Genomic DNA, 25,247 nt, shown 5'->3' with positions numbered 1-25,247 from the left:
GAATTTCTAGCTGCCCACAGTCTAATATTCAGTACATCCTCATCTAATAGTGATTATTATTTTCTTTCTTTGAGGATGGGTGGGAGGTGGTGGTGCTGGTATGTAATGTTAGGTAATCGTAGCATATAAAATTTGAGCTGATATTGATATTTTTCTTTAGCGAAATCCAGTTCTACGTTGCTAGTACAAAAGCCTTTTAAATGATTTAGGCCTTGGAGCCACGTTTTAGTGATCCAGTTCTCAGCCAGGGGTCAACACCTCTGTCTGGTTCCAATTACACCCCCATTGTGTTGTTGATCCAATTGGTTCCAAAAATATAATTTATTTTGGTGTTGCAGAAATTGCTCTTTCCTCTGCTGCTTGAGGTGGGAATTCAGATAGGGTGAAGCTTAGCCCAATGTTATTCGATCTCTTTCCCACTATTACAGTATCTGTACAACATCACAGTCCAAAAAGTACTACTTATCTCCAGTTTGAGGGCCAATACAAGGAACCAAAAGCAGAATGGGAGGCCCTATTTTGATATGGGACCCTACTTTTCTGGTAGATTTTCTTACACTTGAGATTGGATTATTTAAGTAGTTATTTAAATATTTCATAGATCAAAGAATGTATGTAAGTAGGTCCAGTATAATAAAATACTTATTTTCATTACAGAAATTCCAAGATGTTTGCTCTGCTGGCTTTCATGGCTTTCCTTGTTCCTCGTAAGTATATTGTTAGGTATCATCTATATCGGTGGTTACCAGCTGGAGAGCCACAAGTTAAGACCACTGATCTATCTGATCAATAAGTGGTGGACATACAATGGATCTTTAAAGTGTAGCTAAACATTTGACAAACTTCTGACATGTCGTAGTGACATGTCAGAAATTTGGATTGTTGGGGTTCCAAGCACTGAGACCCCCACCAATCGCTAGAACGAAGCTGCTGAAGTGCTCGTGTTCGGCTTTTTCCGGAAATAAATGTATCGGTACTCCAATACATTGGAAAAGCCCAACAGAAACTAAGCAGCTGAGTGCTCACACGAGTGTTTTGATTTAAAGGGTCTTGACACTAAATTCATTGGAGAGTCGGTGCATACACTGCCTTGTGAAAGTATTCAATCCCCTTAAAAGTCCACAGAATTGTCGCTTACCTCGTCACTATTTTTTTTTTATTGCAAATCAGTACAATATGTTTTTAAAATCAATTTTCCAATTTACAATTCATTGTTAATCCAACAATCTGAGGAAAAGTTATGGAAATCTCAAATGAAAGCACAATGTGGCCATATTTTTTTTTATAGAGGTCACGGATCTACAGGATGACTTCTCATATTCTTATAAAGCTACGGTATGGAGTGTATTTCCCTATAAACCTCAGAGATGTGAGACTTGTTTCCCAGTCCTATTTCCTACTGTGGTTGGGTGGTTATAAAGCTGCTGTATTACATAATGGCCGCATGGATTATGTGTTGTACAACATGGGCAGAACACTCAAAAAATTGGAGGTGTATTTGTAAAAGTGGTCCATTGATTAGTCACTATATAATCCCCATGACTAGTTGGTAGTCACAATGAACCATGGCAGTGCCAGGATGAGGAACAGGTGGAGTAGGATGTATTGAGGAAGGAGGGACACAGTTTATGAATATAAAAAAACACAACTACCAAAAATCCTCAATGCCTTTTGTACAACCAATTAGATGCTGTAGGTGGCAAGGTATGACGAGGGTTGGCAGAGTATGATTAGTGTATTGGTGAGGGGATGGAATAGACTATAACCAATTTTTGAGGGAAGTGTCTGATTGAAAAGAACAATTTTGGGTGGCAATGTAAATATGTAAAGATGGGTGGGATGATGTCGGGAGAGGAGCTACATGTGCCAATGAACCCTGCTACAGATATATGTTAGGGTGGCATGTCGGCTCTGCATTGTGTGTGTGGGGGGGGGGATGTACTGTATGTCGAGGGATATTAGTTTGTATGTAGTATTAATAGCAACGCTGGGGATGTTTTTGAGGAAGGGGTTACAGGGGGCAATAAAATGAATGATTATCCATCCGACAGCTATCAAGCTAAACGACAGGGACCGAAAGTAGTTGCACACGTTGAGAGTGGTGGGCACCAAGAGGGCCTGTCCAGCCCTTGCTCCATGGCACCATTCATTGTTGTTACTGTATGTTGACACAAGAAGAAAAGAGTCGGCCAGTAGAATCATTGCCGTTCTCATAGATATATAGCATCAGAACCTCTGATTTTACAGATGTTTTTTAAGGACATAACAAATTATTTATACTAGAATTTCAGTGTTAATTTTTTTGTCATTCCAGACCTGGCGGCGCCAATTTATCAATCAACTGCTTATTTGTCAGGGAAGGCAGAGATCAAATGTCACTTTCAGAATTCCAAAAATGTTTCAATTAAACAATTGATTTTTATCTGGGAAAAACAAAACAGCAAAAAAGTAAACTCTCTAAACCTCGTAGTAGCCGAGTTATTCAATGGAATAAGAAATTACAACCATCTCTCCGAGAGTTATAAGAACCGCTCCATGGAAATAATGCCAAATGGGGACCTACATATGTTTAATATTACACTGGAGGATGAAGGGGTCTACATCTGTTCTGTCCGTTCAAACGTAAAAAATATTGAAATCATCGATCAACTAGAGAATAAGCTCATCGTACTAGGTAAGAATGATGTTGATCATATAGGTTGATAATGTTGGGACTTGTATCTTAAAGTGTACCAGTCAGCTCTCCCGACATGTCTATTTTAGTAAATACTTGTATTCCCCAAAAAAAAACGCTATTTTCAATTCTCTGCATTGTCCAGTTCCTCTGTTATGCCACCTGGAAATACAAGAATAGATGAAAAATTGGGTGTTACCATTATCCTTGTCAATGGCGAGTAACCCTATACATTCTTACACAGTCAGCACTAATTGGATAGTATCAATGGTGTGTAGGGACACACCCCATTGGCAAGGAAAATTGTATCACCCAGTTGTCGATTTATTCATACATTTCCAGAAAGGCATAAGAGAGGAATGGCCCAACGCAAAACTTCTAAGAAAGATGCTTGTTCATTTATGTAAAATGCAAGTATTTACTTAAACAGGCATGTCAGAAAAGCTGACTAGTACGCAATGTTAATCTACACAGGAGACGTGACAGATCCTCTATACTACACCACACAGCAGAGCTGACAGCTCCTCTATACTACACCACACAGGAGAGCTGACAGATCGTCTATACTACACCACACAGGAGAGCTGACAGATCCTCTATACTACACCACACAGGAGAGCTCCTCTATACTACACCACACAGGAGAGCTGACAGATCCTCTATACTACACCACACAGGAGAGCTGACAGATGCTCTATACTACACCACACAGGAGAGCTGACAGATCTTCTATACTACACCACACAGGAGAACTGACAGATCCTCTATACTACAACACACAGGAGAGCGGACAGATCCTCTATACTACACAACACAGGAGAGCTGACAGATCCTCTATACTACACCACATAGGAGAGCTGACAGATCCTCTATACTACACCACACCGCTGAGCTGACAGCTCCTCTATACTACACCACACAGGAGAGCTGACAGATCCACTATGCTACACCACACAGGAAAACTGACAGATCAGCTATACTACACCACATAGTAGAACAGACAGATCATCTATACTACACTACACAGGAGAGGTGACAGATCCTCTATACTACAGCACACAGGAGAGCTGACAGATCCTCTATACTACACCACACAGGGGAGCTGACAGATCCTCTATACTACACCACACAGGAGAATTGACAGCTCCTCTATACTACACCACACATGAAAACGGACAGATACTATTTACTATATCACACAGGAGAACTGACATATCCTCAATACTACACCACACAGGAGTACTGATAGCTCCTCTGTACTACACCACACATGGGGCTGACAGATCCTCTATACTATACCACACAGGAGAACTGACAGCTCCTCTATACTGCACCACACAGGAGAGCTTCTAGCTCCTCTATACTGCACCACACAGGAGAGCTGACAGATCCCCTATACTACACCACACAGGAGAGCTGACAGATCCTCTATACTACACCACATAGGAGAGCTGACAGATCCTCTATACTACACCACATAGGAGAGCTGACAGATCCTCTATACTACACCTCACAGGAGAGCTGACAGATCCTCTATACTACACCACACAGGAGAGCTGACAGATCCTCTATACTACAACACACAGGAGAGCTGACAGATCCTCTATACTACACCACATAGGAGAGCTGACAGATCCTCTATACTACACCACATAGGAGAGCTGACAGATCCTCTATACTACACCTCACAGGAGAGCTGACAGATCCTCTATACTACACAACACAGGAGACCTGACAGCTCCCCTATACTACACCACACAGGAGAGCTGACAGATCATCTATACTACACCATACAGGAGAGCTGACGGATCCTCTATACTACATCACACAGGAGAGCTGACAGCTCCTCTATACTACACCACACAGGAGAGCTGACAGATCCTCTATACTACACCACACAGGAGAGCTGACAGATCCTCTATACTACACCACACAGGAGAACTGACAGATCCTCTATACTACACCACACAGGAGTACTGACAGCTCCTCTATACTACACCACACAGGAGAGCTGACAGCTCCTTTATACTGCACCACACAGGAGAGCTGATAGCTCCTCTATACTGCACCACACAGGAGACCTGACAGATCCCCTATACTACACCACACAGGAGAGCTGACAGATCCTCTATACTACACCACATAGGAGAGCTGACAGATCCTCTATACTACACCACACAGGAGAGCTGACAGATCTTCTATACTACACCACACAGGAGAACTGACAGATCCTCTATACTACAACACACAGGAGAGCGGACAGATTCTCTATACTACACAACACAGGAGAGCTGACAGATCCTCTATACTACACCACATAGGAGAGCTGACAGATCCTCTATACTACACCACACCGCTGAGCTGACAGCTCCTCTATACTACACCACACAGGAGAGCTGACAGATCCACTATGCTACACCACACAGGAAAACTGACAGATCAGCTATACTACACCACATAGTAGAACAGACAGATCATCTATACTACACTACACAGGAGAGGTGACAGATCCTCTATACTACAGCACACAGGAGAGCTGACAGATCCTCTATACTACACCACACAGGGGAGCTGACAGATCCTCTATACTACACCACACAGGAGAATTGACAGCTCCTCTATACTACACCACACATGAAAACGGACAGATACTATTTACTATATCACACAGGAGAACTGACATATCCTCAATACTACACCACACAGGAGTACTGATAGCTCCTCTGTACTACACCACACATGGGGCTGACAGATCCTCTATACTACACCACACAGGAGAGCTCACAGATCCTCTATACTACACCACACAGGAGAGCTGACAGATCCTCTATACTACACCACACAGGAGAACTGACAGATCCTCTATACTACACCACACAGGAGTACTGACAGCTCCTCTATACTACACCACACAGGAGAGCTGACAGCTCCTCTATACTGCACCACACAGGAGAGCTGATAGCTCCTCTATACTGCACCACACAGGAGAGCTGACAGATCCCCTATACTACACCACACAGGAGAGCTGACAGATCCTCTATACTACACCACATAGGAGAGCTGACAGATCCTCTATACTACACCACACAGGAGAGCTGACAGATCCTCTATACTACATCACACAAGAGAGCGGACAGATCCTCTATACTACACCACATAGGAGAGCTGACAGATCCTCTATACTACACCACATAGGAGAGCTGACAGATCCTCTATACTACACCTCACAGGAGAGCTGACAGATCCTCTATACTACACCACAGGAGAGCTGACAGATCCTCTATACTACACCACACAGGAAAACTGACAGATACTATTTACTATATCACACGGGAGAGTTGACAGTTTTTTAAGCAATATTCTTGCAGGTCATGTCCTTGTCTATGATTAAATAATCACTGAAAATCATAATGCACCATTACGGTTTATTGCTTAATTCATCATAATGGAAAAAATAATGCATAACATTTGGCATCCTGCAAAAGTTGTTTTTAAAAACTTTCCAGTTCATCCAATTGGTTTTTTTTTCTGTAAGGTTTTAGAACTTGGCTAACTTTGTTGACCTTAATCCAAGTCAGCTGTAGAAATTTCCAGAACTTAAAGGGGTTATGTAAATCAGGATCCATCCAGGCCCGAGGAGATCAAGCATCTATAAAAAATAGTTGGAAATTAATAACGGGACAAAAAATAAACCATCCCAATAACAATGGAGTCGGCCCCCAGCAACTGGCCTACATGCCTGATAAGCAAACTCAAGACATACAAGCCCGGGACTGCACCCAGGACAACCGACTTACCTCTCCCTTCTTGATCTGTCTTAAACATCTTCTACTCCAGGTATCAGATTCGGGGGTAGACCAGATCAAGCTCCTACAATCAAAGACAGTCTGACGCTTCTAAGTCTGTCTCCAGGGCCAAAATCCAAAACTTCTCACTGTGAGCAAGAAATAGTATTGGCAATTGAATTTTGCACCACCACTACCCAAGCATTAAGAGAAAGGCATTTCATCACCAATTGTCTCAGTAAGCGAACCACAGGAGGGGAAGATGCCGACACATTGCTAATGGCCATCACCAACCCCAAATTATTACAGTAGAAACGAACATTACTGTTCCCAAAACAGTCCCGACAAATCGTCACCTCTACCACTATTGGGATATGGGAAAAGTTCCAAGAGAGGAGGGTTCTGTAGCAACCAGCTATGCTCCTTAGTCTGCTGGATGTAATGATGTGAGGCTCTGTCACCTGCTGTAGCACCAGCCAGTTGTCTACAAAAGACCCTCCAATGGGTGTAATCCTACAAGCCAGGTTAAGTTTCCCTAAAAAAGGATTGCAAATCCCTCAGAGTAATCTTCCATAGTCATCAGGAACTAATTATTTACCAACACAGTGCCTCCAATTGTCCTCTAACAACTTACATTTCATACAATGGTAATACCCAAAATATTCAGGGAATCAGGGGAAACCCTAAAGTAGACCATGGGAGAGCCTGCAGGGTCAATACGAAAAAAGTAATCCCATTAGTGAATAAGTAAGCAGCACAAGCCACATCACACACTACCCACTCCAGGAAAGAGATGAATACCCCAAGGTTGGTGAAGGATATTAAGCAGCCCATAGATAGACACAGAGGGACAAAATATGCCCCATCCCAGCAGCCTTTGGCTTTCAGTATACACAGGTAGTAGACAAAAAGCTTGGTATTTACAATGAGTACCGTGACCATATTAGTGATCCCAAGGCAGCATATAAAACGGTGTAAACAATGAAGAAAAGTTTCATGTCTATCCCATCATTAACCTATGTCTCCCTGGGATGAATAAGCCGTTACTTCACTGGTTGGTGAAGGTTTGAGGGATCAAACCATTGCTTCTCCTCTCCCCCCTACCTACTTTTATCACGCTTCCCCTCGTCATGGTAAAACTTCTTAAGCAGTAAAAAGATAACATTTCAAAATACTCATCCCATGATATCTCCGGAGGGGCTCCAAACGTGAACCCTAAGATAGTCTGGAGGCCAAGCGAAATGCCGGCCTACCCTCGCACCTTTCTGTCTGGGTGAGGTCTTTCATTATATTGCCATCCATCACCTACAGTGGGTTAATTCCTGCACAGGAGGATTTTTACAAGCAACGATTTACCTTGGGAGTTGGATCTTTTGTTATTACCGAGAACATCAAGTTGAGAGACACCCTACAGGGTAAATGAAACATTACAAGAGAATCCTAGAAAACAATGGGCTATCTGTGTAAAGCATGTCTAAGTCAGGTGCTTTAGATGGAGGGACCCTCTTTGCAGCTGCTCCCCCTACTAATGGAGGTTACGAACCCCCTCTATTAACTCAGAATGCGCTGATAGGGCATTTGAAAATGAGTTTTTGATACTTGACAACTCCTTTGAAAGGCACCTGTTTTAGTAAGGGCACCATTTCATTAATAATGTTAAACTAGGGGGTACAATTGCACCCACAAACTACTTCCCAAATCTTTGAATATGCCGAATTTTAGATTTTATTATTTTCACTTGAATGTAATTCAGCAAATAAACAGTAATGGTGAATTAAAATGTACAGAAATATGTCCTATTTGAAGAGGTTGTACCACCCAGTGGTTAAAATCCCTGATGATTAGCTGTTATGGAAGCTGTGGGTTTCTACGCATTTCTCCTAGAGTGGCCTCTGGAGGAGAAATTTAGTATTACATGGTGCCCTTTCAAATAAATGGGCAACTATGTAATACATGGTCGCATTGACTCCTCCAGGGCCAGAGCTCCCCTTTAGCTAATAGATGAGACTCCGGAACATGGGTGCCATCTATGACTTCCATATGCCTTGATAGGTTGTTCCCTGCAGAGGTTGAATTAACTGCTTTTCAGAAAACAACAGAATATGTAATTGCACAAAGGGTGTCAACACTTTTGGATTTCAATTGGCAATGTTGACATCTGTTTATCCTCTCACTTTTCTGATGTCTTCTAATATATTTACTTTTTCCAGCTAACTTTAGTGTCCCACAGATCAGCAGTGGAAGTCTTCCAGAGGTGGAGGAGAATTCGGTAGTGAATCTTTACTGCTCATCTGGAGATGGTTTTCCAAAACCTCATGAAATCTCATGGATGGTTTCTGATCAAAATGGAACGCTCTTCCACCGTAACATCTGTAATCTGGAATCAAGCCCGCCATGTGAAATTAAGAACAACTCCCAAACATTCAACATCTCCAGCCACTTGACAGCGGTGGTGAAAAGCAACACCAGCATCACATGTACAGTATATGCTCATCATACAGTCTCCTCCGAAGTTCTACACATAGGTTGGTGTCCAATGATTTATACTAATTCAAAAATAAAGGGGTTTTCCAAATTCAAACATTAATCTACATGGTACTAATGATTGTTATTAAATATTTATACTCTATTTGTAATGATATATTAAAAGTCTTTATGCCACAGTTTTATAGTCCACGAGCAAATTCTGTATAACTAATTTGAGGTAGGGTCGAGAAAGTGCCCACTGGGACTCTATTGCCCAATGGCCCTCATACATCGGGTGCCACCCAGGATATTACCTAGTATCATAGTCATATAATAAAACAAATATGGAATTGAAAGCCTTTTAAAGGGAATATACCTTCAGAAAACGGCCCATACCTACACCAACTGTTTATGTTAGGTTGGTGTTTCTTTTATCAAAATCACAGTAAGAAGAAATCCTGAAAAATTGCGGTTTTCTAACTCGTTAATGAGCCCTTAGAATAGGCTCACACTTCCTGTCACTTTTCAGCTTGTGCTGTGTACACGAGGGCAGGGGTAGGAGTTGTGTCACTATCATTAGAGAGCGAGTTGCAATGAAGGGTAACACCTCTAATATAAAGCTAGAAACAGGTAACAAAGCTCAGCTGCTCCTCCCCCTCACTGCCCATGTCACAGAGCACGCTCACAACACTCTGCTATAGAAGTCAATCATTCATTTTCTGACTAAGTCTAATAAGGTCCAGACGTCTGCTGTAAAGCAAATCCCTGGAATTCATGTTGCAGCAATTCAGGCAAGATGGCCACCACCAACATCATGTAGAGAAACTAGAAACTAAAAATATATAATCAGGAACTAAAGCAGATAGAAAAAGGATCTTTTTATAAACAGTTCTCTAGAGAGTGCTGACATGTCTGATTAAAGACTCAAAGATGACTAATAACTATAGTTTGGCCACTGATAGTTTATTCTATTAAAATAATAGGAAGCGGAATTGTGGGTATTAGGCAAGGATATACATGCCATATACAGTGAAGGAAATAAGTATTTGATCCCTTGCTGATTTTGTAAGTTTGCCCACTGTCAAAGACATGAACAGTCTGGAATTTTTAGGCTAGGTTAATTTTACCAGTGAGAGATAGATTCTATGTATAAAAAAAAAAAAAAGAAAATCACATTGTCAAAATAAGTATTTGATCCCTCTGGCAAACAAGACTTAATACTTGGTGGCAAAACCCTTGTTGGCAAGCACAGCAGTGAGACATTTTTTGTAGTTGATGATGAGGTTTGCACACATGTTAGATGGAATTTTGGCCCACTCCTCTTTGCAGATCATCTGTAAATCATTAAGATTTTGAGGCTGTCGCTTGGCAACTCGGGACTTCAGCTCCCTCCATAAGTTTTCGATGGGATTAAGGTCTGGAGACTGGCTAGGCCACTCCATGACCTTAATGTGCTTCTTTTTGAACCACTCCTTTGTTGCCTTGGCTGTATGTTTCGGGTCATTGTCGTGCTGGAAGACCCAGCCACGAGCCATTTTTAATGTCCTGGTGGAGGGAAGGAGGTTGTCACTCAGGATTTGACGGTACATGGCTCCATCCATTCTCCCATTGATGCGGTGAAGTAGTCCTGTGCCCTTAGCAGAGAAACACCCCCAAAACATAATGTTTCCACCTCCATGCTTGACAGTGGGGACGGTGTTCTTTAGGTCATAGGCAGCATTTCTCTTCCTCCAAACAAGTTGAGTTAATGCCAAAGAGCTCAATTTTAGTCTCATCTGACCACAGCACCTTCTCCCAATCACTCTCAGAATCATCCAGATGTTCATTTGCAAACTTCAGACGGGCCTGTACATGTGCCTTCTTGAGCAGGGGGACCTTCCGGGCACTGCAGGATTTCAGGCAAGATGGCCACCACCAACATCATGTAGAGAAACTAGAAACTAAAAATATATAATCAGGAACTAAAGCAGATAGAAAAAAGATCTTTTTATAAACAGTTCTCTAGAGAGTGCTGACATGTCTGATTAAAGACTCAAAGATGACTAATAACTATAGTTTGGCCACTGATAGTTTATTCTATTAAAATAATAGGAAGCGGAATTGTGGGTATTCGGCAAGGATATACATACCATATACAGTGAAGGAAATAAGTATTTGATCCCTTGCTGATTTTGTAAGTTTGCCCAATGTCAAAGACATGAACAGTCTAAAATTTTTAGGCTAGGTTAATTTTACCAGTGAGAGATAGATTATATAAAAAAAAACAGAAAATCACATTGTCAAAATGATATATATTTATTTGCATTGTGCACAGATAAATAAGTATTTGATTCCCTACCAACCATTAAGAGTTCAGCCTCCTCCAGACCAGTTACACGCTCCAAATCAACTTGGTGCCTGCATTATAGACAGCTCTTACATGGTCACCTGTATAAAAGACTCCTGTCCACAGACTCAATGAATCAGTCTGACTCTAACCTCTACAACATGGGCAAGACCAAAGAGCTTTCTAAGGATGTCAGGGACAAGATCATAGACCTGCACAAGGCTGGAATGGGCTACAAAACCATAAGTAAGACGCTGGGTGAGAAGGAGACAACTGTTGGTGCAATAGTAAGAAAATGGAAGACATACAAAATGACTGTCAATCGACATCGATCTGGGGCTCCATGCAAAATCTCACCTCGTGGGGTATCCTTGATCCTGAGGAAGGTGAGAGCTCAGCCAAAAACATGGGGGGAACTTGTTAATGATCTCAAGGCAGCTGGGACCACAGTCACCAAGAAAACCATTGGTAACACATTATGCCGTAATGGATTAAAATCCTGCAGTGCCCGCAAGGTCCCCCTGCTCAAGAAGGCACATGTACAGGCCCGTCTGAAGTCTGCAAATGAACATCTGGATGATTCTGAGAGTGATTGGGAGAAGGTGCTGTGGTCAGATGACTAAAATTGAGCTCTTAGGCAGCATTTCTCTTCCTCCAAACACGGCGAGTTGAGTTAATGCCAATGACCCAAAGAACACCGTTCCCACTGTCAAGCATGGAGGTGGAAACATTATGTTTTGGGGGTGTTTCTCTGCTAAGGGCACAGGACTACTTCACCGCATCAATGGGAGAATGGATGGAGCCATGTACCATCAAATTCTGAGTGACAACCTCCTTCCCTCCACCAGGAAATTAAAAATGGCTCAGGGCTGGGTCTTCCAGCACGACAATGACCCGAAACATATAGCCAAGGCAACAAAGGAGTGGCTCAAAAAGAAGCACATTAAGGTCATGGAGTGGCCTAGCCAGTCTCCAGACCTTAATCCCATCGAAAACTTATGGAGGGAGCTGAAGATCCAAGTTGCCAAGCGACAGCCTCAAAATCTTAATGATTTACAGATGAACTGCAAAGAGGAGTGGGCCAAAATTCCATCTAACATGTGTGCAAACCTCATCATCAACTACAAAAAACGTCTGACTGCTGTGCTTGCCAACAAGGGTTTTGCCACCAAGTATTAAGTCTTGTTTGCCAAAGGGATCAAATACTTATTTCTCTGTGCACAATGCAAATAAATATATATAATTTTGACAATGTGATTTTCTGTTTTTTTTAAAAATATAATCTATCTCTCACTGGTAAAATTAAACTAGCCTAAAAATTCTAGACTGTTCATGTCTTTGACAGTGGGCAAACTTACAAAATCAGCAAGGGATCAAATACTTATTTCCTTAACTGTATATATATATATATATACATACATACATACACGGTAGATGGTTTAGGACCCTAAAAAAGGTTGAGGGGTCCAGCTCAAGTTACCATGCTACTCTCCACCATGGGCAGTGTGAACCCTTTTCCTAAGGGTATGTTCACACGAGGGCGTCCGTTACGGCTGAAATTACGGGGATGTTTCAGCCTGAAAACATCCCCGTAATTTCAGCCGTACCGGCATGTGCAGGCGCTTGAACGCTGCGTCAATTACGGCCGTAATTAGCGCTGCTATTCATTGGAGTCAATGAATAACGGCTTCAATTACGGCCAAAGAAGTGACAGGTCACTTCTTTGACGCGGGCGTCTATTTACGCGCCGTCATTTGACAGCGGCGCGTAAATATACGCCTCGTGTGAACAGACAAACGTCTGCCCATTGCTTTCAATGGGCAGATGTTTGTCAGCGCTATTGAGGCGCTATTTTCAGACGTAATTCGGGGCAAAAACGCCCGAATTACGTCCGTAAATAGGCCGTGTGAACATACCCTTAAGACCACCCATCACCATGTTATTTTCTGTGCGAGCCCCTTAAGTATTAGTCAGATGAGAGAGTGTCCTCAAAAAGAGTCTCTGTCTCTGGAGTCTGTCTCATTCATGCATTAAATGAAAAGCCTATTGATTTCATTGCGCAATGTGTAATGCTTTATTTATCCTGTGGGGGTGCTGCAGGGGAATTAGACACTTGCTGCCAGGTTCTCAAACAGATTACAGCCCATTGCTGGGGGTCTCATCAGCTGGACAACCTGGGATTAGCTTATTGTTAGGAGACCATAAGCGGAGAATCCCTTTAAATACTGGAGAGTCACAAATTTTTCTTTACAAGTTAATCATTCAGTTATAAGAAAGCTTGCCTTTTTACTATCTTCACCTTTGATACTTCTGTAAGTTTATTAGCATAACGGGGGCTTTGACAATAATCTGCAGAAGCATAACTACTGTGGGTGGCTTCTTCACCCATGATGGATTTCTGGGGGCATATATTTAATTTTTAACCCTAATACCTTTTTGTTACAGGTATAAAGAAAATAAATGTGAGAATTTGGGAGAACGACAATCTAAAATACATCTTACCATGTGTAATCCTGATCATCGTCACCGTAATAACGTGTATTGCAATTTTTTGTTGTAAAATGAAGGGAAAGAATTCTACAAGTAAGTAAACTTGACCCAAGTCATTCGGCTTACTGAAATATGACATTTCACATATTTATTAATTGAATCTATCCTAATGTATTGCTCTGAGATTCTCTTAATGGGGTTGTCCACTTTGGCCAATTTATTTTTGTTAGAAAGTTCCCTGTTGATAAGCAAATCACAGGGTGTGCAGCAGCTGGAACTCCATAGTGATCAGCTGTAATATGCGGGAAAACCTGGCAACAAGTGTTTAATTAGAGCGCCACCGCAGGTGAAAGGAAGCATTACACAGTTTCCATTTAAATCACCATGCTATATGTGTAATGCATTGACATGCTGGGTCCTCTAGGCTATTTGTAGTCGCTCTCTACTTCTTCTAATTTTGGGACTCCGTTCTATTAACTCAGAATTCCCCAATTGGGTGTTTCAAATAAAATACCAGACAATCCCTTTAAATGGGATACATGGTTCTGTGAGAAACTCCTACTAGATTGATTGGCTGCAATTTCGAAGGCTACACCAAACAGGACAGCCCCTTCTCAACAGCAAGTGTCCATCTGTTGAAATCCACACAGGGAAATTTAGTGTTACAGGACGAATATCTAAATCAGGAGTGGGGAACATCCGGCCCGCGGGCCGTATAAGCCCCGCGGGCTGTATAAGCCCTGCAAAATCATTTGGTCTGGCCCTGCCGGAACGCACTGACCTTACTCAGACCGCCGTCGCTCCGTCAATTATCACTTGGCTCCGTCCGCCCTCCTCCTGCTCCTAAATGTCAGCGATGTCACTCACTTTAGGAGCAGGAGGAGGGCAGACGGGGCCAAGTAGTGTGATTCACTACTAGTGAATGAAGAGGGGGCGGTGTGAGTGAGTGAGGTGCGTGCCGGCCCGGGAGTGGACCAGTCCAGTCACCTTACCTGAGTCACCTGACCTCACGTCACATCAGGTGACTAACCTGACTGGTCCTCTCCCAGGCCGGTACGCAACGACCTCACTCAGACCGCCGCCTTATTCACTAGTAGTGATTGACACAACTTGGCTCCGTCCGTCCTCCTCCTAAAATTTTGCTGAGGCCTCATGTAGAGTTAGGACATAAATGCACTTGCCGCAAACCGTGGCCTACTCAGACCATCTAACATCACACGCCGCACCAAAGAGAAGCAGTTCCAGCCATCACATTAGGGGTGAGTTAATTAGATGTTTGACCAAATATAGCAGGCAAATTTTAAAGTTAATAGTATTGTATGTCCGGCAAATGATGTTATATATATCCAAATGGCCCTTGCCAGGAAAAAGGTTCCCCACCCCTGATCTAAGTGAATGGATGACTATGTAATAATGTAAAAAAACCATAAAAAAATTTTTGTGCTATATATATATCTACCATAAAAATTCTGCTCTTGTCCTGTGTCGGTACCCACTGCCTTTCTCAGTCAGGACTGGATTTTCACTAGGCCTCAGTGAAGTTGCGTCCATGTAAAGTTAGGTGACTGTATTGTCCAATCACAGCAGCGGGATGTTATACTACAATGGATAAATGATTTTGCAGCCTGCTGTGTATACACAGGTCTGATCCGGACCGGCGGCAAGAGGTGGCACAGCAAAGAATTGTAAACTTTTTTATTTAACTTTTTTTCTATTACAGGAAATCCCTTTTCGTGGGATTTGTCAGAATTTTGTATGGAAACTGATACAATGTGTTATGCCTTTTGTAAAATCTAAGGGGGCGGCGCCGGACACATGGAATCAAAGAACACCAAAGAGAGAATCCCTGTGTCATGCTCCGCCCCTCAGGCCTTGTGCTAACACAGTATGTTAATTTTGCCTGAAGGGTTTCTTTAAATAAATATATATATATATACATATATATATATATATATATATATATATATATATATATATTTTTTTTTTTATGGGGCTACTGAAAATTAATTAACAATTAGATAATGAATGAATTAATCCTTATTAGAGATGATTCAATTAATAACACAATTAGTCTTAGTAATACATTCATTGTTAAAGAGATTGTAGGAGATTAAAAAATGGCTGTGATCTTCCAGAAATAGTGCCAGTCTTATCTATAGACTGTGTGTGGTAATGCATCTCAGCCCCATATAAGTGAATTGCTGACTTGCAATACCAGGCATAGCCTTCGAGCAAGAGTGGCACTGTTTCTAGAAGAAAAAAGCCATGTTTTTCTAATCTCATACAACCCCTTCAATCTTTAGATCTGTAAATAGCTGTGCATTTATTTTACGTTGGCCTAATATATTTATTACTTTAAGACTGTGTTCACATGGGGCGGATATGCTGCGTAATAGCACGCAGCGTATCCGCCCTGTGCGCCGCAAGGAATTCCGGGCGCGAAAAAGCGCATTAAAGCGCATTTAACTGCGGTGCAGTTTTCCGCCCAGAATGTCTCCTGCGGAAAACTGCAGCACTTAACTGGCATACTAGCAGGCCGGCCTCCTTGGATGATGTTTTATTCCAGGAGACCGCTGCAGCCAGTATAAAAATCTTCTTTTTCCGAGTTGCATTTTCTTGCGGCAGGATCACTGCGAACCCGCAACAAAAAACGCGACAACTGCTATTTGTTGCGTGTTTTACCTCCCATTGAATTCAATGGGGAAAACCTGCAACAAAGTTTACGCAAATACAATTGACATGCTGCCGAATAAAATTCTGCACCGCAGGTCAATTTCTGAGCGTTTTCTCCACTGAGTATTTACGCAGCGTGTGGAGGAGATTTGTTTTATCTCATCCACTTTGCTGCTACTGTATTTTCAGCGGAAAAAACGAAGTATATACGCAGCGTGTGAACTGACCGTAAAGGAAAAACACGAGGCAGAGCAATATAGGAAAATGCAGTGTAAGGTCGGAAGGGCTGGTCTAAACACCCAGTCAAGGGGACGCAGAGATGACCCTGCTCAGATTAAAATTTGCTTTGTTTTATTTACTAAAGCCGGTTCCTTGTTATAATAATTACATTCACTCTGTACGAGCTGCAGAGTCGTTTCACATGTGAAGGAAGCACGGGGAATTCCAGACATTCTTTCTGCTTGGCTGTTTACTGGTGCTAAAGGGAATGCGTCTTCTTATTGTTTTTACTAATTAAAATTCTATACGGAAACATCCTTTACTGTTTATTTTTTTAAGCTGTGATTGTATATATTTTTTCCAATATTTTTTAGGATTATGCGGACGGACATCTTGCCTGAGCTGCTGTAACAGCCAGGGTATGTTTCAGGAGAAAACAGCTCCGCAATTTCAGACGTAATGGGAAGTGCAGGCGCTTTTTGCTGCGTCCATTACAGACGTAATTGGAGCTGTTTTTCCATGGAGTCAAGGGAAAACGGCTCCAATTACGTCTCAAGAAGTGACAGGCACTTCTTTGACGCGGGCGCGTAAAAATAATGACCGTCGGCACAGTACATCGTAAAACCCATTCAAATGAATGGGCAGATGTTTGCCGACGCTTTGGAGCCGTATTTTCGGACGTAATTCGGGGCTAAAACGCCCGAATTACGTCCGTAAATAGGGTGTGTGAACATACCCCCAGAGGTGTAACTTGATGCTGCAGGGCTCCAGTGCAAAATCTGTGTCAAGGCCCCCACCTACCATTTCTAATACTGGTAGAATGGCGTTTGGGTCCCCTCAGAAACCAGGGCTTTGGTGCGACTGTTACCTCAGCAACCCCTATAGCTACAGCCCTGACAAAAGCATTTACTGAGATTTGCTGTGCATAAGGCATCTGTATGTGTGTGTGTATATATATATATATACATATATATATATATATATATATTAAAACATCAGAAAACAACCTATTGACTATGGGAGAGTGTTGTGGGCATTCTCTGTGCTGTGTCATGTGCAGCGGTCACTGTGCAGGGCAGGAAGAGGTGTGCTGTTCTTGTCACATATTATCAGTGGTGTGATCCTATGTTTTCTGCATCTAGCTTTATAAAATGATCAGACACAGGCAAAATAAACAACAAACAAATCCAGTGACTGTCAGGTGACGTCTTCTGTGATTGTAGACGTTCTCTTTCCTTTTCTTCTCCATCCTACCTAGACCGCCATGGCGACTTAACCGATGAAATAATCAGACCAGACCACTTTCTAAGCTCACCTTCAGCAGCCAAATAAGTTGCACTGTGGCTGTCTCTGTATGAGGGCATTGAACAACGGACATTGTTTGGGTTGACTGGCTCCTTATGGGGGATTATGTGGATGGCTCTATTTGGGTGAGGCACTGTGGCTGACACTGTTATGGGGGCACTATGGGGGCGCTATAATACATAGAGAGAGGGTGATTCCTGTAATTTAATAAATGATAGAGATAAAGCTCCTCTTTGGTCTGTGGCCTTATGTGTTCACACTTTGGGGTACATTATCCCATATATAATACATGTCAGTTTCCTATTGATGCGTATGTAAAGAATTTATGTAGAATCATTCTATTCTGAAGTCAGCATGACCCGATAATAGAGAGATGAGGGGCACTATGCCGGCACTACTTCTGCCGAGCCGGAAGCTGCTTTGCTCGGGTGGAGTAACATGTAAGAGGTCTCGCTCTCATGTAACTGGGAGAGGAGGATTATAGCTGCGGGAACCAGGAGAAGGCGAGTATTTATAGTGGCTGTGACTGTCACTGGAGGACGCATGGGCAACAATGGGGGGCTAGCAAAGTATGTGCTTGGTGCTAGGATGGTTGCCAACAAGACACTTTTCCGTGACCAGTGTATTTAGATAAATGGCTGGGGCAGAAAACGTAATCTTCATCCCTGGTGGAGGAAAGCTTAGCTATGATTCTGTGAAGCTACAATTTGCCAGACAGTGGGAAACTTTGTGGTTGACGTTGGGTTATTGTAGCGGGAAATAGGGAGGTATTTTGTTGACACTGGGTTACCAGTGTGGTTGATGCTGATGCACCGTGGCTGGCAATACGGCAGGCGTTGTGGAAGTCACCTTGAAGTTCCTTAAACTGCATATAATTACTCAGCCTGATATATTATATAACTGTTCTATTTATTCTGGCAAAGAGAAAGTGAATGTCGGAAAATTACTCACCTAGTCAAATCAATAAAGATAATATCTGAATTGTTTATTCTTTTTTATTGACAGGGTCATTGCAGAACGGTATAGAAGCTCCAACCACAACAGCCCCAAACAACAGTGATACTCAGCAGCTGTATGTATTCCTATAGTAAAGTTACATCTGCTAATTCTAACCATCCAACATTCAGCAAATTATATGAATTTCGATATTTGGCATGCTCGATATTTAGCTTGGCTAGTAGTTCTGAATATTGTGTTTGTTTATGCCGCACATAAGGGCATGCACTCAAAATTGGCATTTCAAATCAAAATCTAAAACTCTCTAGAAATCGGAAACAAAAATAAATAATTTTGGGTATAAATTGGTGGAACGTGGAAGACTCTCGTTTAAGAGGTCCACCAAAAACCTTCTTATATTATGAATTTCCCAGTCTATCGCCAGTGTTATATATGTTTTAAGTTTTCTTTTGGTCCTGTAGTTTGCAATTATTGTTGGTCATGTCTAAACTTCGGTGAAATATCTGACCCATAAATGTCTAATTTACCTGGGTTCTACCATGGCTGAGATCAGTATGGTCCACCTTTCTTGGGTAAAGTCTAGTAAAGCCTATTTCTCATCACGTTTGGGAGATCCAAATTGGGAGAATGGATCTCGGTTTGAGGGAGGGAAAATATTCCCTATGCACTGAGGAGTAAACTCAAGCTCTTGGGGCCCAATGTAAAATATCTAACAGGGTCACCCAACTGGTACTCATCATTTATAGTAATGGTCGCCTCCTATGGGTCAGAGAAACCTTTTGGGCTCTCTCCAGCAGCAAGGGTTCAATTTCCCTACAGTGCCACCGCAGGGCAAATTAAGTAGCAAACAGTTCAAAAGTAAATCACCGATGTGCCGGATCCTCTAGAGCACAAAATGCTCTTGGTAGCTACTCCTTAATCTGGGTGATAGATGAAAATCCCAAATGTGGTATTAAATCTCTATTAACCCCGAGTTTCCTAAAATGAAAGCAATTTCCTAACATTTTCTAAATTAACATTTTTCTTACGTTTTCCTTCAATAACTAACTTTTGACTTGTGTTCTTCTGTCAGCGAGGAGACCACATCATTCATCAGAAATGGAGCGGCAGCCAATGTTTCTTGACAGAACTACAGGATAATTGCTCCAGGTCATTTCAAAAGTACTCTAGTGACATCCCAAGAGAACACAAGACTCCTCATATCTCCTTCATACTGTCATTCTTTCAATTGTTTCCTGGAATTACCAATTTCTATCATGGACCCTTGGAAGTACGGAACTTACTTACAGACATTTCTTCCACCTGGGACCATCATGACTGGAAAAAGATGGATTTTGGTCTTCACCTAGTTTTTACTTCATAGTATGATCCCATTTAATAATACTGATCGAAAAGGGAATGATAATGTATTTGCATGTTATGGGGCACTAAGTGGACTCAAATCCTTAAACATGGCTGCCTTAATATACTGGTGTGTTCTCAGACAGAATGATCATATGGAATATAAAAAAGGCTATGTGACCAAGCAAAGACCTTAAAAAAAACGAAAACATTTTTTGAAAACGAGCGAGCTTCTTATACATTTCGGTTTCAGTGATATTTCATATTTTTATCAAGATTCCATGGAGTAGATAAAAAATGCTAGACCATTGGATTTTGTGAATCATCAGCATGCTATAATCTGGACAATTAAGGATTTCTTATGTACAAATCCAGAGTTGAGAACTGGATAGTCCAGTCCTGTTGCTCTGGCACTTATGTGCTTTGACTATTGGATGTATAACCAGTGTCTATGGACAATGAGATACTGGACTAGTAGTAGCAGGAGTGCAATATGTGTTAGTAGATAAGCTTTGTTTTTGTTATTTACTATTAGCAAGTTACATATGCTTATACCTAGGTAGTTAGAGCGTTCTTATGTATATTTCATATCAATAACTGACTGTTGTCGTATTTTTTGTCTAACTATAAAACAAAAAAATGTAGAAAACTGATTGAGGAAACGGTAGTGGTTCTCGAGATTTGTGTCTTTTAAAAGGCAATTTTTTCAAATAAAAATGTCAGTCGGTGTGATTAGTTTTTATTACAAATTATTTTTACTTTTTTAGATATATCTGATCTGTATTCTCTATACAGAGCAGCTGTATCTAGCGCTAAATCCTGTTCCCCTCAGGTCCACGGGACTGATGGGTGGTTCAGTGTTAGCAGGTGCTGCATGTCTCTGACACGCAGGATCCACCTGTAATCTATCGCATCTATGTTCATCACTTAGATGTGATATATTACAGGTGGATCCTCTGTGTCAGAGACACGCAGGACCCGCTGTGAACCCGTCAGGTCCGCGGAACTGACCGATTCAGGTCATAGCAAATGATACAGCTGCTCTGTATATAGAGCAGCTGTATCTCAAAAAGTTAAAATAATTTTTAACAAAAACTATTTATAAAGTTGCACTAATCACACTGATTGAACTTTTTATTAAAAAAAATTTTCCTTTCAGAGGTTCACATAGCCTTTAAGCTTCAGCAGAGAACTCAAGCCCCTCACTCTTTTTTTAATTTTGCTATGTATTTATTTTTTTCATATCATGGCAAAGGTGGTTAAGGCCAAGTTGAATAAAACCTTTGTTCCTTTCTATTTTAATGCAAAAATGAAGGAAAAAAATGTGCTACGACATGGCAAAGGAGTTGTGCTTCCCATGTTGGTTGTTACAGTATAGTTTCTACACTGAAGAAACTTGTGGCTCTTCAATATCTTAATCTCCAATATGTATATTATGCAAAATAAGGAAATGTATTGGCTTTATGGTAATTACCTGTCACCTACACGAGCATCAGTTGGCAGGTACATAGTGTCATGTGACAGCCAGGCTCCTCCTAGAGTAGGAAACCTATAAAAAAAAAAAAGAGAGAAAATTACTATCCTTTTGAAGGTACTGTTTAAAGTATTTTTACAAGAATTTATTTATTTATTTTTTTGCAGGATACTTTTTCAATAGATACCAGACCATGGAAGTTACAAATAAATAAATAATAACATGAAATTAAATATAACAAAAACATTTTTATATCAGTTTTCTGACCCTTAAAATTCAGATTCAAGTGGTTTACATTTTTTGGGTGTTTGTCTCACACAGCCGATATTAGGGTGCGCCACTGTTTCCTGTTGTGCCATCCAGTATCATGTGACCTTGGCAATGATGGGGAACTTCAGCACAGGGACCGCATCAAATTTAAATGTTTTGTATAAAACTATTATTTTTTTTTTACCCTTTGAGCCACTTGAGCCATTTATTTGACATTTCATTGAATAATTAGCTAAACATTTGGCTGGATTAAAAAAAACTTTTGACATGTCATAGTGACATGTCAGAAGTTTTGACCGGTGAGGGTCCGAGCACGGAGACCAATCGCAAAAAAGATTTGGATGAGCGTTGTGCCGCTTCCTTACTGATCTGATTTTCTCGGAAAGCCGAGTAAGTGATGTACAGGCTCAATAGTAAGTCCAGGAGTCCGTGCACCACTTGCTCGGCTTCCCGAGGAAAGCCGATCAGAAACGAAGCGGCACATCGTTTAGCGATCGGTGGGAGATCTCAGTGCTCGGACCCCCACCAAACAAAACTTCTGATATATCACTATGACAAGTCAAAAGTTTTTTGAAAGTTTAGTTACCATTTAAGGTAACATATTATAACATTACAATAATCTACAGCGCTACCTAGTGGTAGCATTGTTTAGTGCAGTGTTTTAAATTCCTTTTCTCTAATGTGAATGATACATTGTAATGGATTTTTGTTTTTTTAATGTGTTATATACTGTAGAAGATGAAAATGTTGTTTTCCACACTCTGATTGGTTGGCATCTGACCCCTGTGACCCCCACCAATCATCAGAATGAAGGGGCTGCAGCACTCTCTCAAGTGAATGGGGCTGAGCTGTAGTACCAGGCACAGCCGCACATAAGGTCAAACCTCTGTGCCTGGATAAACATTAAAAGGTCAGCAGCTTCCCAGCGAGTGCCTATCCCATTCCTTTCCCAAGATCATAGGGGGTCCTGTGCGACTAGTCCGAAGGATAGACTGTCAAAGTCTTAGAAAGTTTAGGGGTATTGTAAATCTGTATATTGATCAAAAAAACTGATATTTAATTTTGTACATTGCAGCCTGTATTTTAATTTTAGGTTATTTTAACTTGTGTGATATTTGATAAGTGTTTCATTTTTGTATTATTTATGGAGATATTGTCAAGGGTTTATTTGGGAAATACGGAATGAGGGTCAGTTCACAAGGCGGATTTTGCTATCGGCGGGAAGATTCCTCTTCCCATTGATTTCAATGGGAGGTCCGGGCGGAAACCGGCTGCCGATCGGGCAGGACGCTTTTCCCGCTAGCTGAAAAAGAAGCTTCCGACTCCCAATGAAATGAATGGGAGGCGAAATTTTGCGGCAAAATTTCTGCTGTGTAACCAGAGCCTAAGGTTGAGATCACACTAGTGTTATATTTTTTCTCTTATAATTCCCTTACACCTTTGACAGATTTAAAGGGAACCTGCCACAATGATCATGCAGTCCGATCAGCGGGCATCACGATATAGAGCGGGAGGAGCTGAGCAGATTGATATACACTGTATATATATCTTAAGGAGAAGTTTCTTGCATAATTTGTCATTTATATCTCTGCCCCTTCAAGGCTTATGAGTCCAGTGGGAAGTCCTACGGTGACTGACAGCTATCTGTGTATGCACACTCATTTTACTCCACCCACTGGACTCCTAAGCCCAGATTTAGCAGGTATTTAAATAAATAAAGTACAAGTTATATTGATTTTTTTCCACAAAACTAAATATCAACATTCTCATCTCCTTCAGCTCTACAACATGCTGCCTGCAGTTTGGACACTATATTTAAAGGGGTTGTTCTCATAATTACTATTTATCATTTATCCACAGGATATCTGATTGGTGGCGGTCCAACCGCTGGAACCCCCACCGATCACGAGAACAGGCTTACCTTGCCGTACTTGAGAGCCCCATAGGAATGAAGCGGTAGTCCGCATGCTCGGCCACCGCTCTATTCATTTCTATAGGGCTGCCGAAGATAGTGCTCAGCAGCTCCATAGAAATTAATGGAGAGATGGTCGAGCATGTGCGCTACCGGTCCAATCCTATGGGGCCCCCAGGTATGTTCTTGTGATTGGTGGGGTTCCCAACTATCCAACTCCCGGCACTGTCTCGGCCGTGACATTCTTGCAGGAAAAAGGCTTTTTACCAGCAAAATTGTGCAGTCATAAAGGGTATATTAATTAATGTCCGCATGAGGGGTGTTTCACCCACAACAACGTGCAGCCATTAACAGGCTACTTGACAGCTGCGCCGAACATGGTGTTGACACGGTTGTTGGCTGCATCGCGGTCGGGTCAGTGTCGCTCCGTGTGGCCTTACCCTAAAACAAAATGTTAATGTGGACCCAGCCTCACAGGTGCAATGAGGTTACATGGGAGGAATACATCTCTGATGAATCAAGATTTAGCGCGTCTTTTGACAATCCGTTTTTTTTTTTGCTTTTTGGTTTCCATGTTATATACATTTACTATAAGTCAGGTTTTCCATAACTTTAATTTTGTAATAAAACTATTTAATCTATTTCGTTTTGTGTTGTTTTTCTCTAACATTTTATATTTATTTCAGTTTAGGATTTATACAGCATAGAGACTTCTCATTTGTGTGCATGGACTGTGCCTAGTATCTCAGCTCATTCAAGTCAATGGAGCTGAGCTGTAATACCACACACAGCCTATGGAATAGAGTGGCAGTGTTTCTGGAAAAAAAAAGCAGACCAATTTTTTTCTAATCTCAAAGAATCAATTTAAAGGGAAACTCCAACCAAAATGAAAGTGTTTGCCTTGTGTTCCATTGAATCCGCGGCACTGATTTGAAATTTAACATGTTGCTCTTTATTGGTCCATAAGGGCAATTCAGTAGTAAAAAGACACAGTTTCAGCTGTGCTGGGCCTCTTTCAAACCTTATAGCATTATTTTCATCCAAGACAAAATTGGCATATGCATCCTTGGGAATATTTATTTATATAGCACCAACATATTCTGCAGTGCAGTACAGAGGACCTCACTTACTGTCCCAATTGGGGCTCACAATATAAATTCCCTATTAGTATGCTTTTGGGGTGTGGGAGGAAACTTGAGTACCCAGAGAGAAACCCACACAAACACGGGGAGAACATAAAATCTCCATGCAGATGTTATCCTTGGTTGGATTGAACCGAGGACCCCTGCGCTGTAAAGCAATGGTGCGAACCACCTTACCACTGTGGGATCTGCATCTGTCTATAGGACGGGGTC

At 41.6% G+C, this 25,247-nt stretch overlaps 1 protein-coding gene across 1 annotated transcript; it reads left to right on the top strand.

Annotated features, from left to right (window-relative positions):
- The first annotated feature begins 667 nt into the window (after positions 1–667).
- Positions 668–24,583, top strand: CD86 (CD86 molecule). Its single transcript, XM_075851245.1, has 8 exons — positions 668–707; positions 2,315–2,674; positions 8,670–8,984; positions 13,697–13,834; positions 18,944–19,010; positions 23,582–23,682; positions 23,978–24,070; positions 24,579–24,583. Exons 1-8 carry the CDS (start codon positions 668–670, stop codon positions 24,581–24,583), a joined length of 1,119 nt encoding a protein of 372 aa, XP_075707360.1.
- Positions 24,584–25,247: the final 664 nt, after the last annotated feature.

This window comes from Rhinoderma darwinii, chromosome 2 (assembly GCF_050947455.1).
Source record: "Rhinoderma darwinii isolate aRhiDar2 chromosome 2, aRhiDar2.hap1, whole genome shotgun sequence".
In the NCBI taxonomy this organism is placed as follows: domain Eukaryota; kingdom Metazoa; phylum Chordata; class Amphibia; order Anura; family Rhinodermatidae; genus Rhinoderma; species Rhinoderma darwinii.
This window is presented reverse-complemented; position numbering and strand designations above follow the sequence as displayed.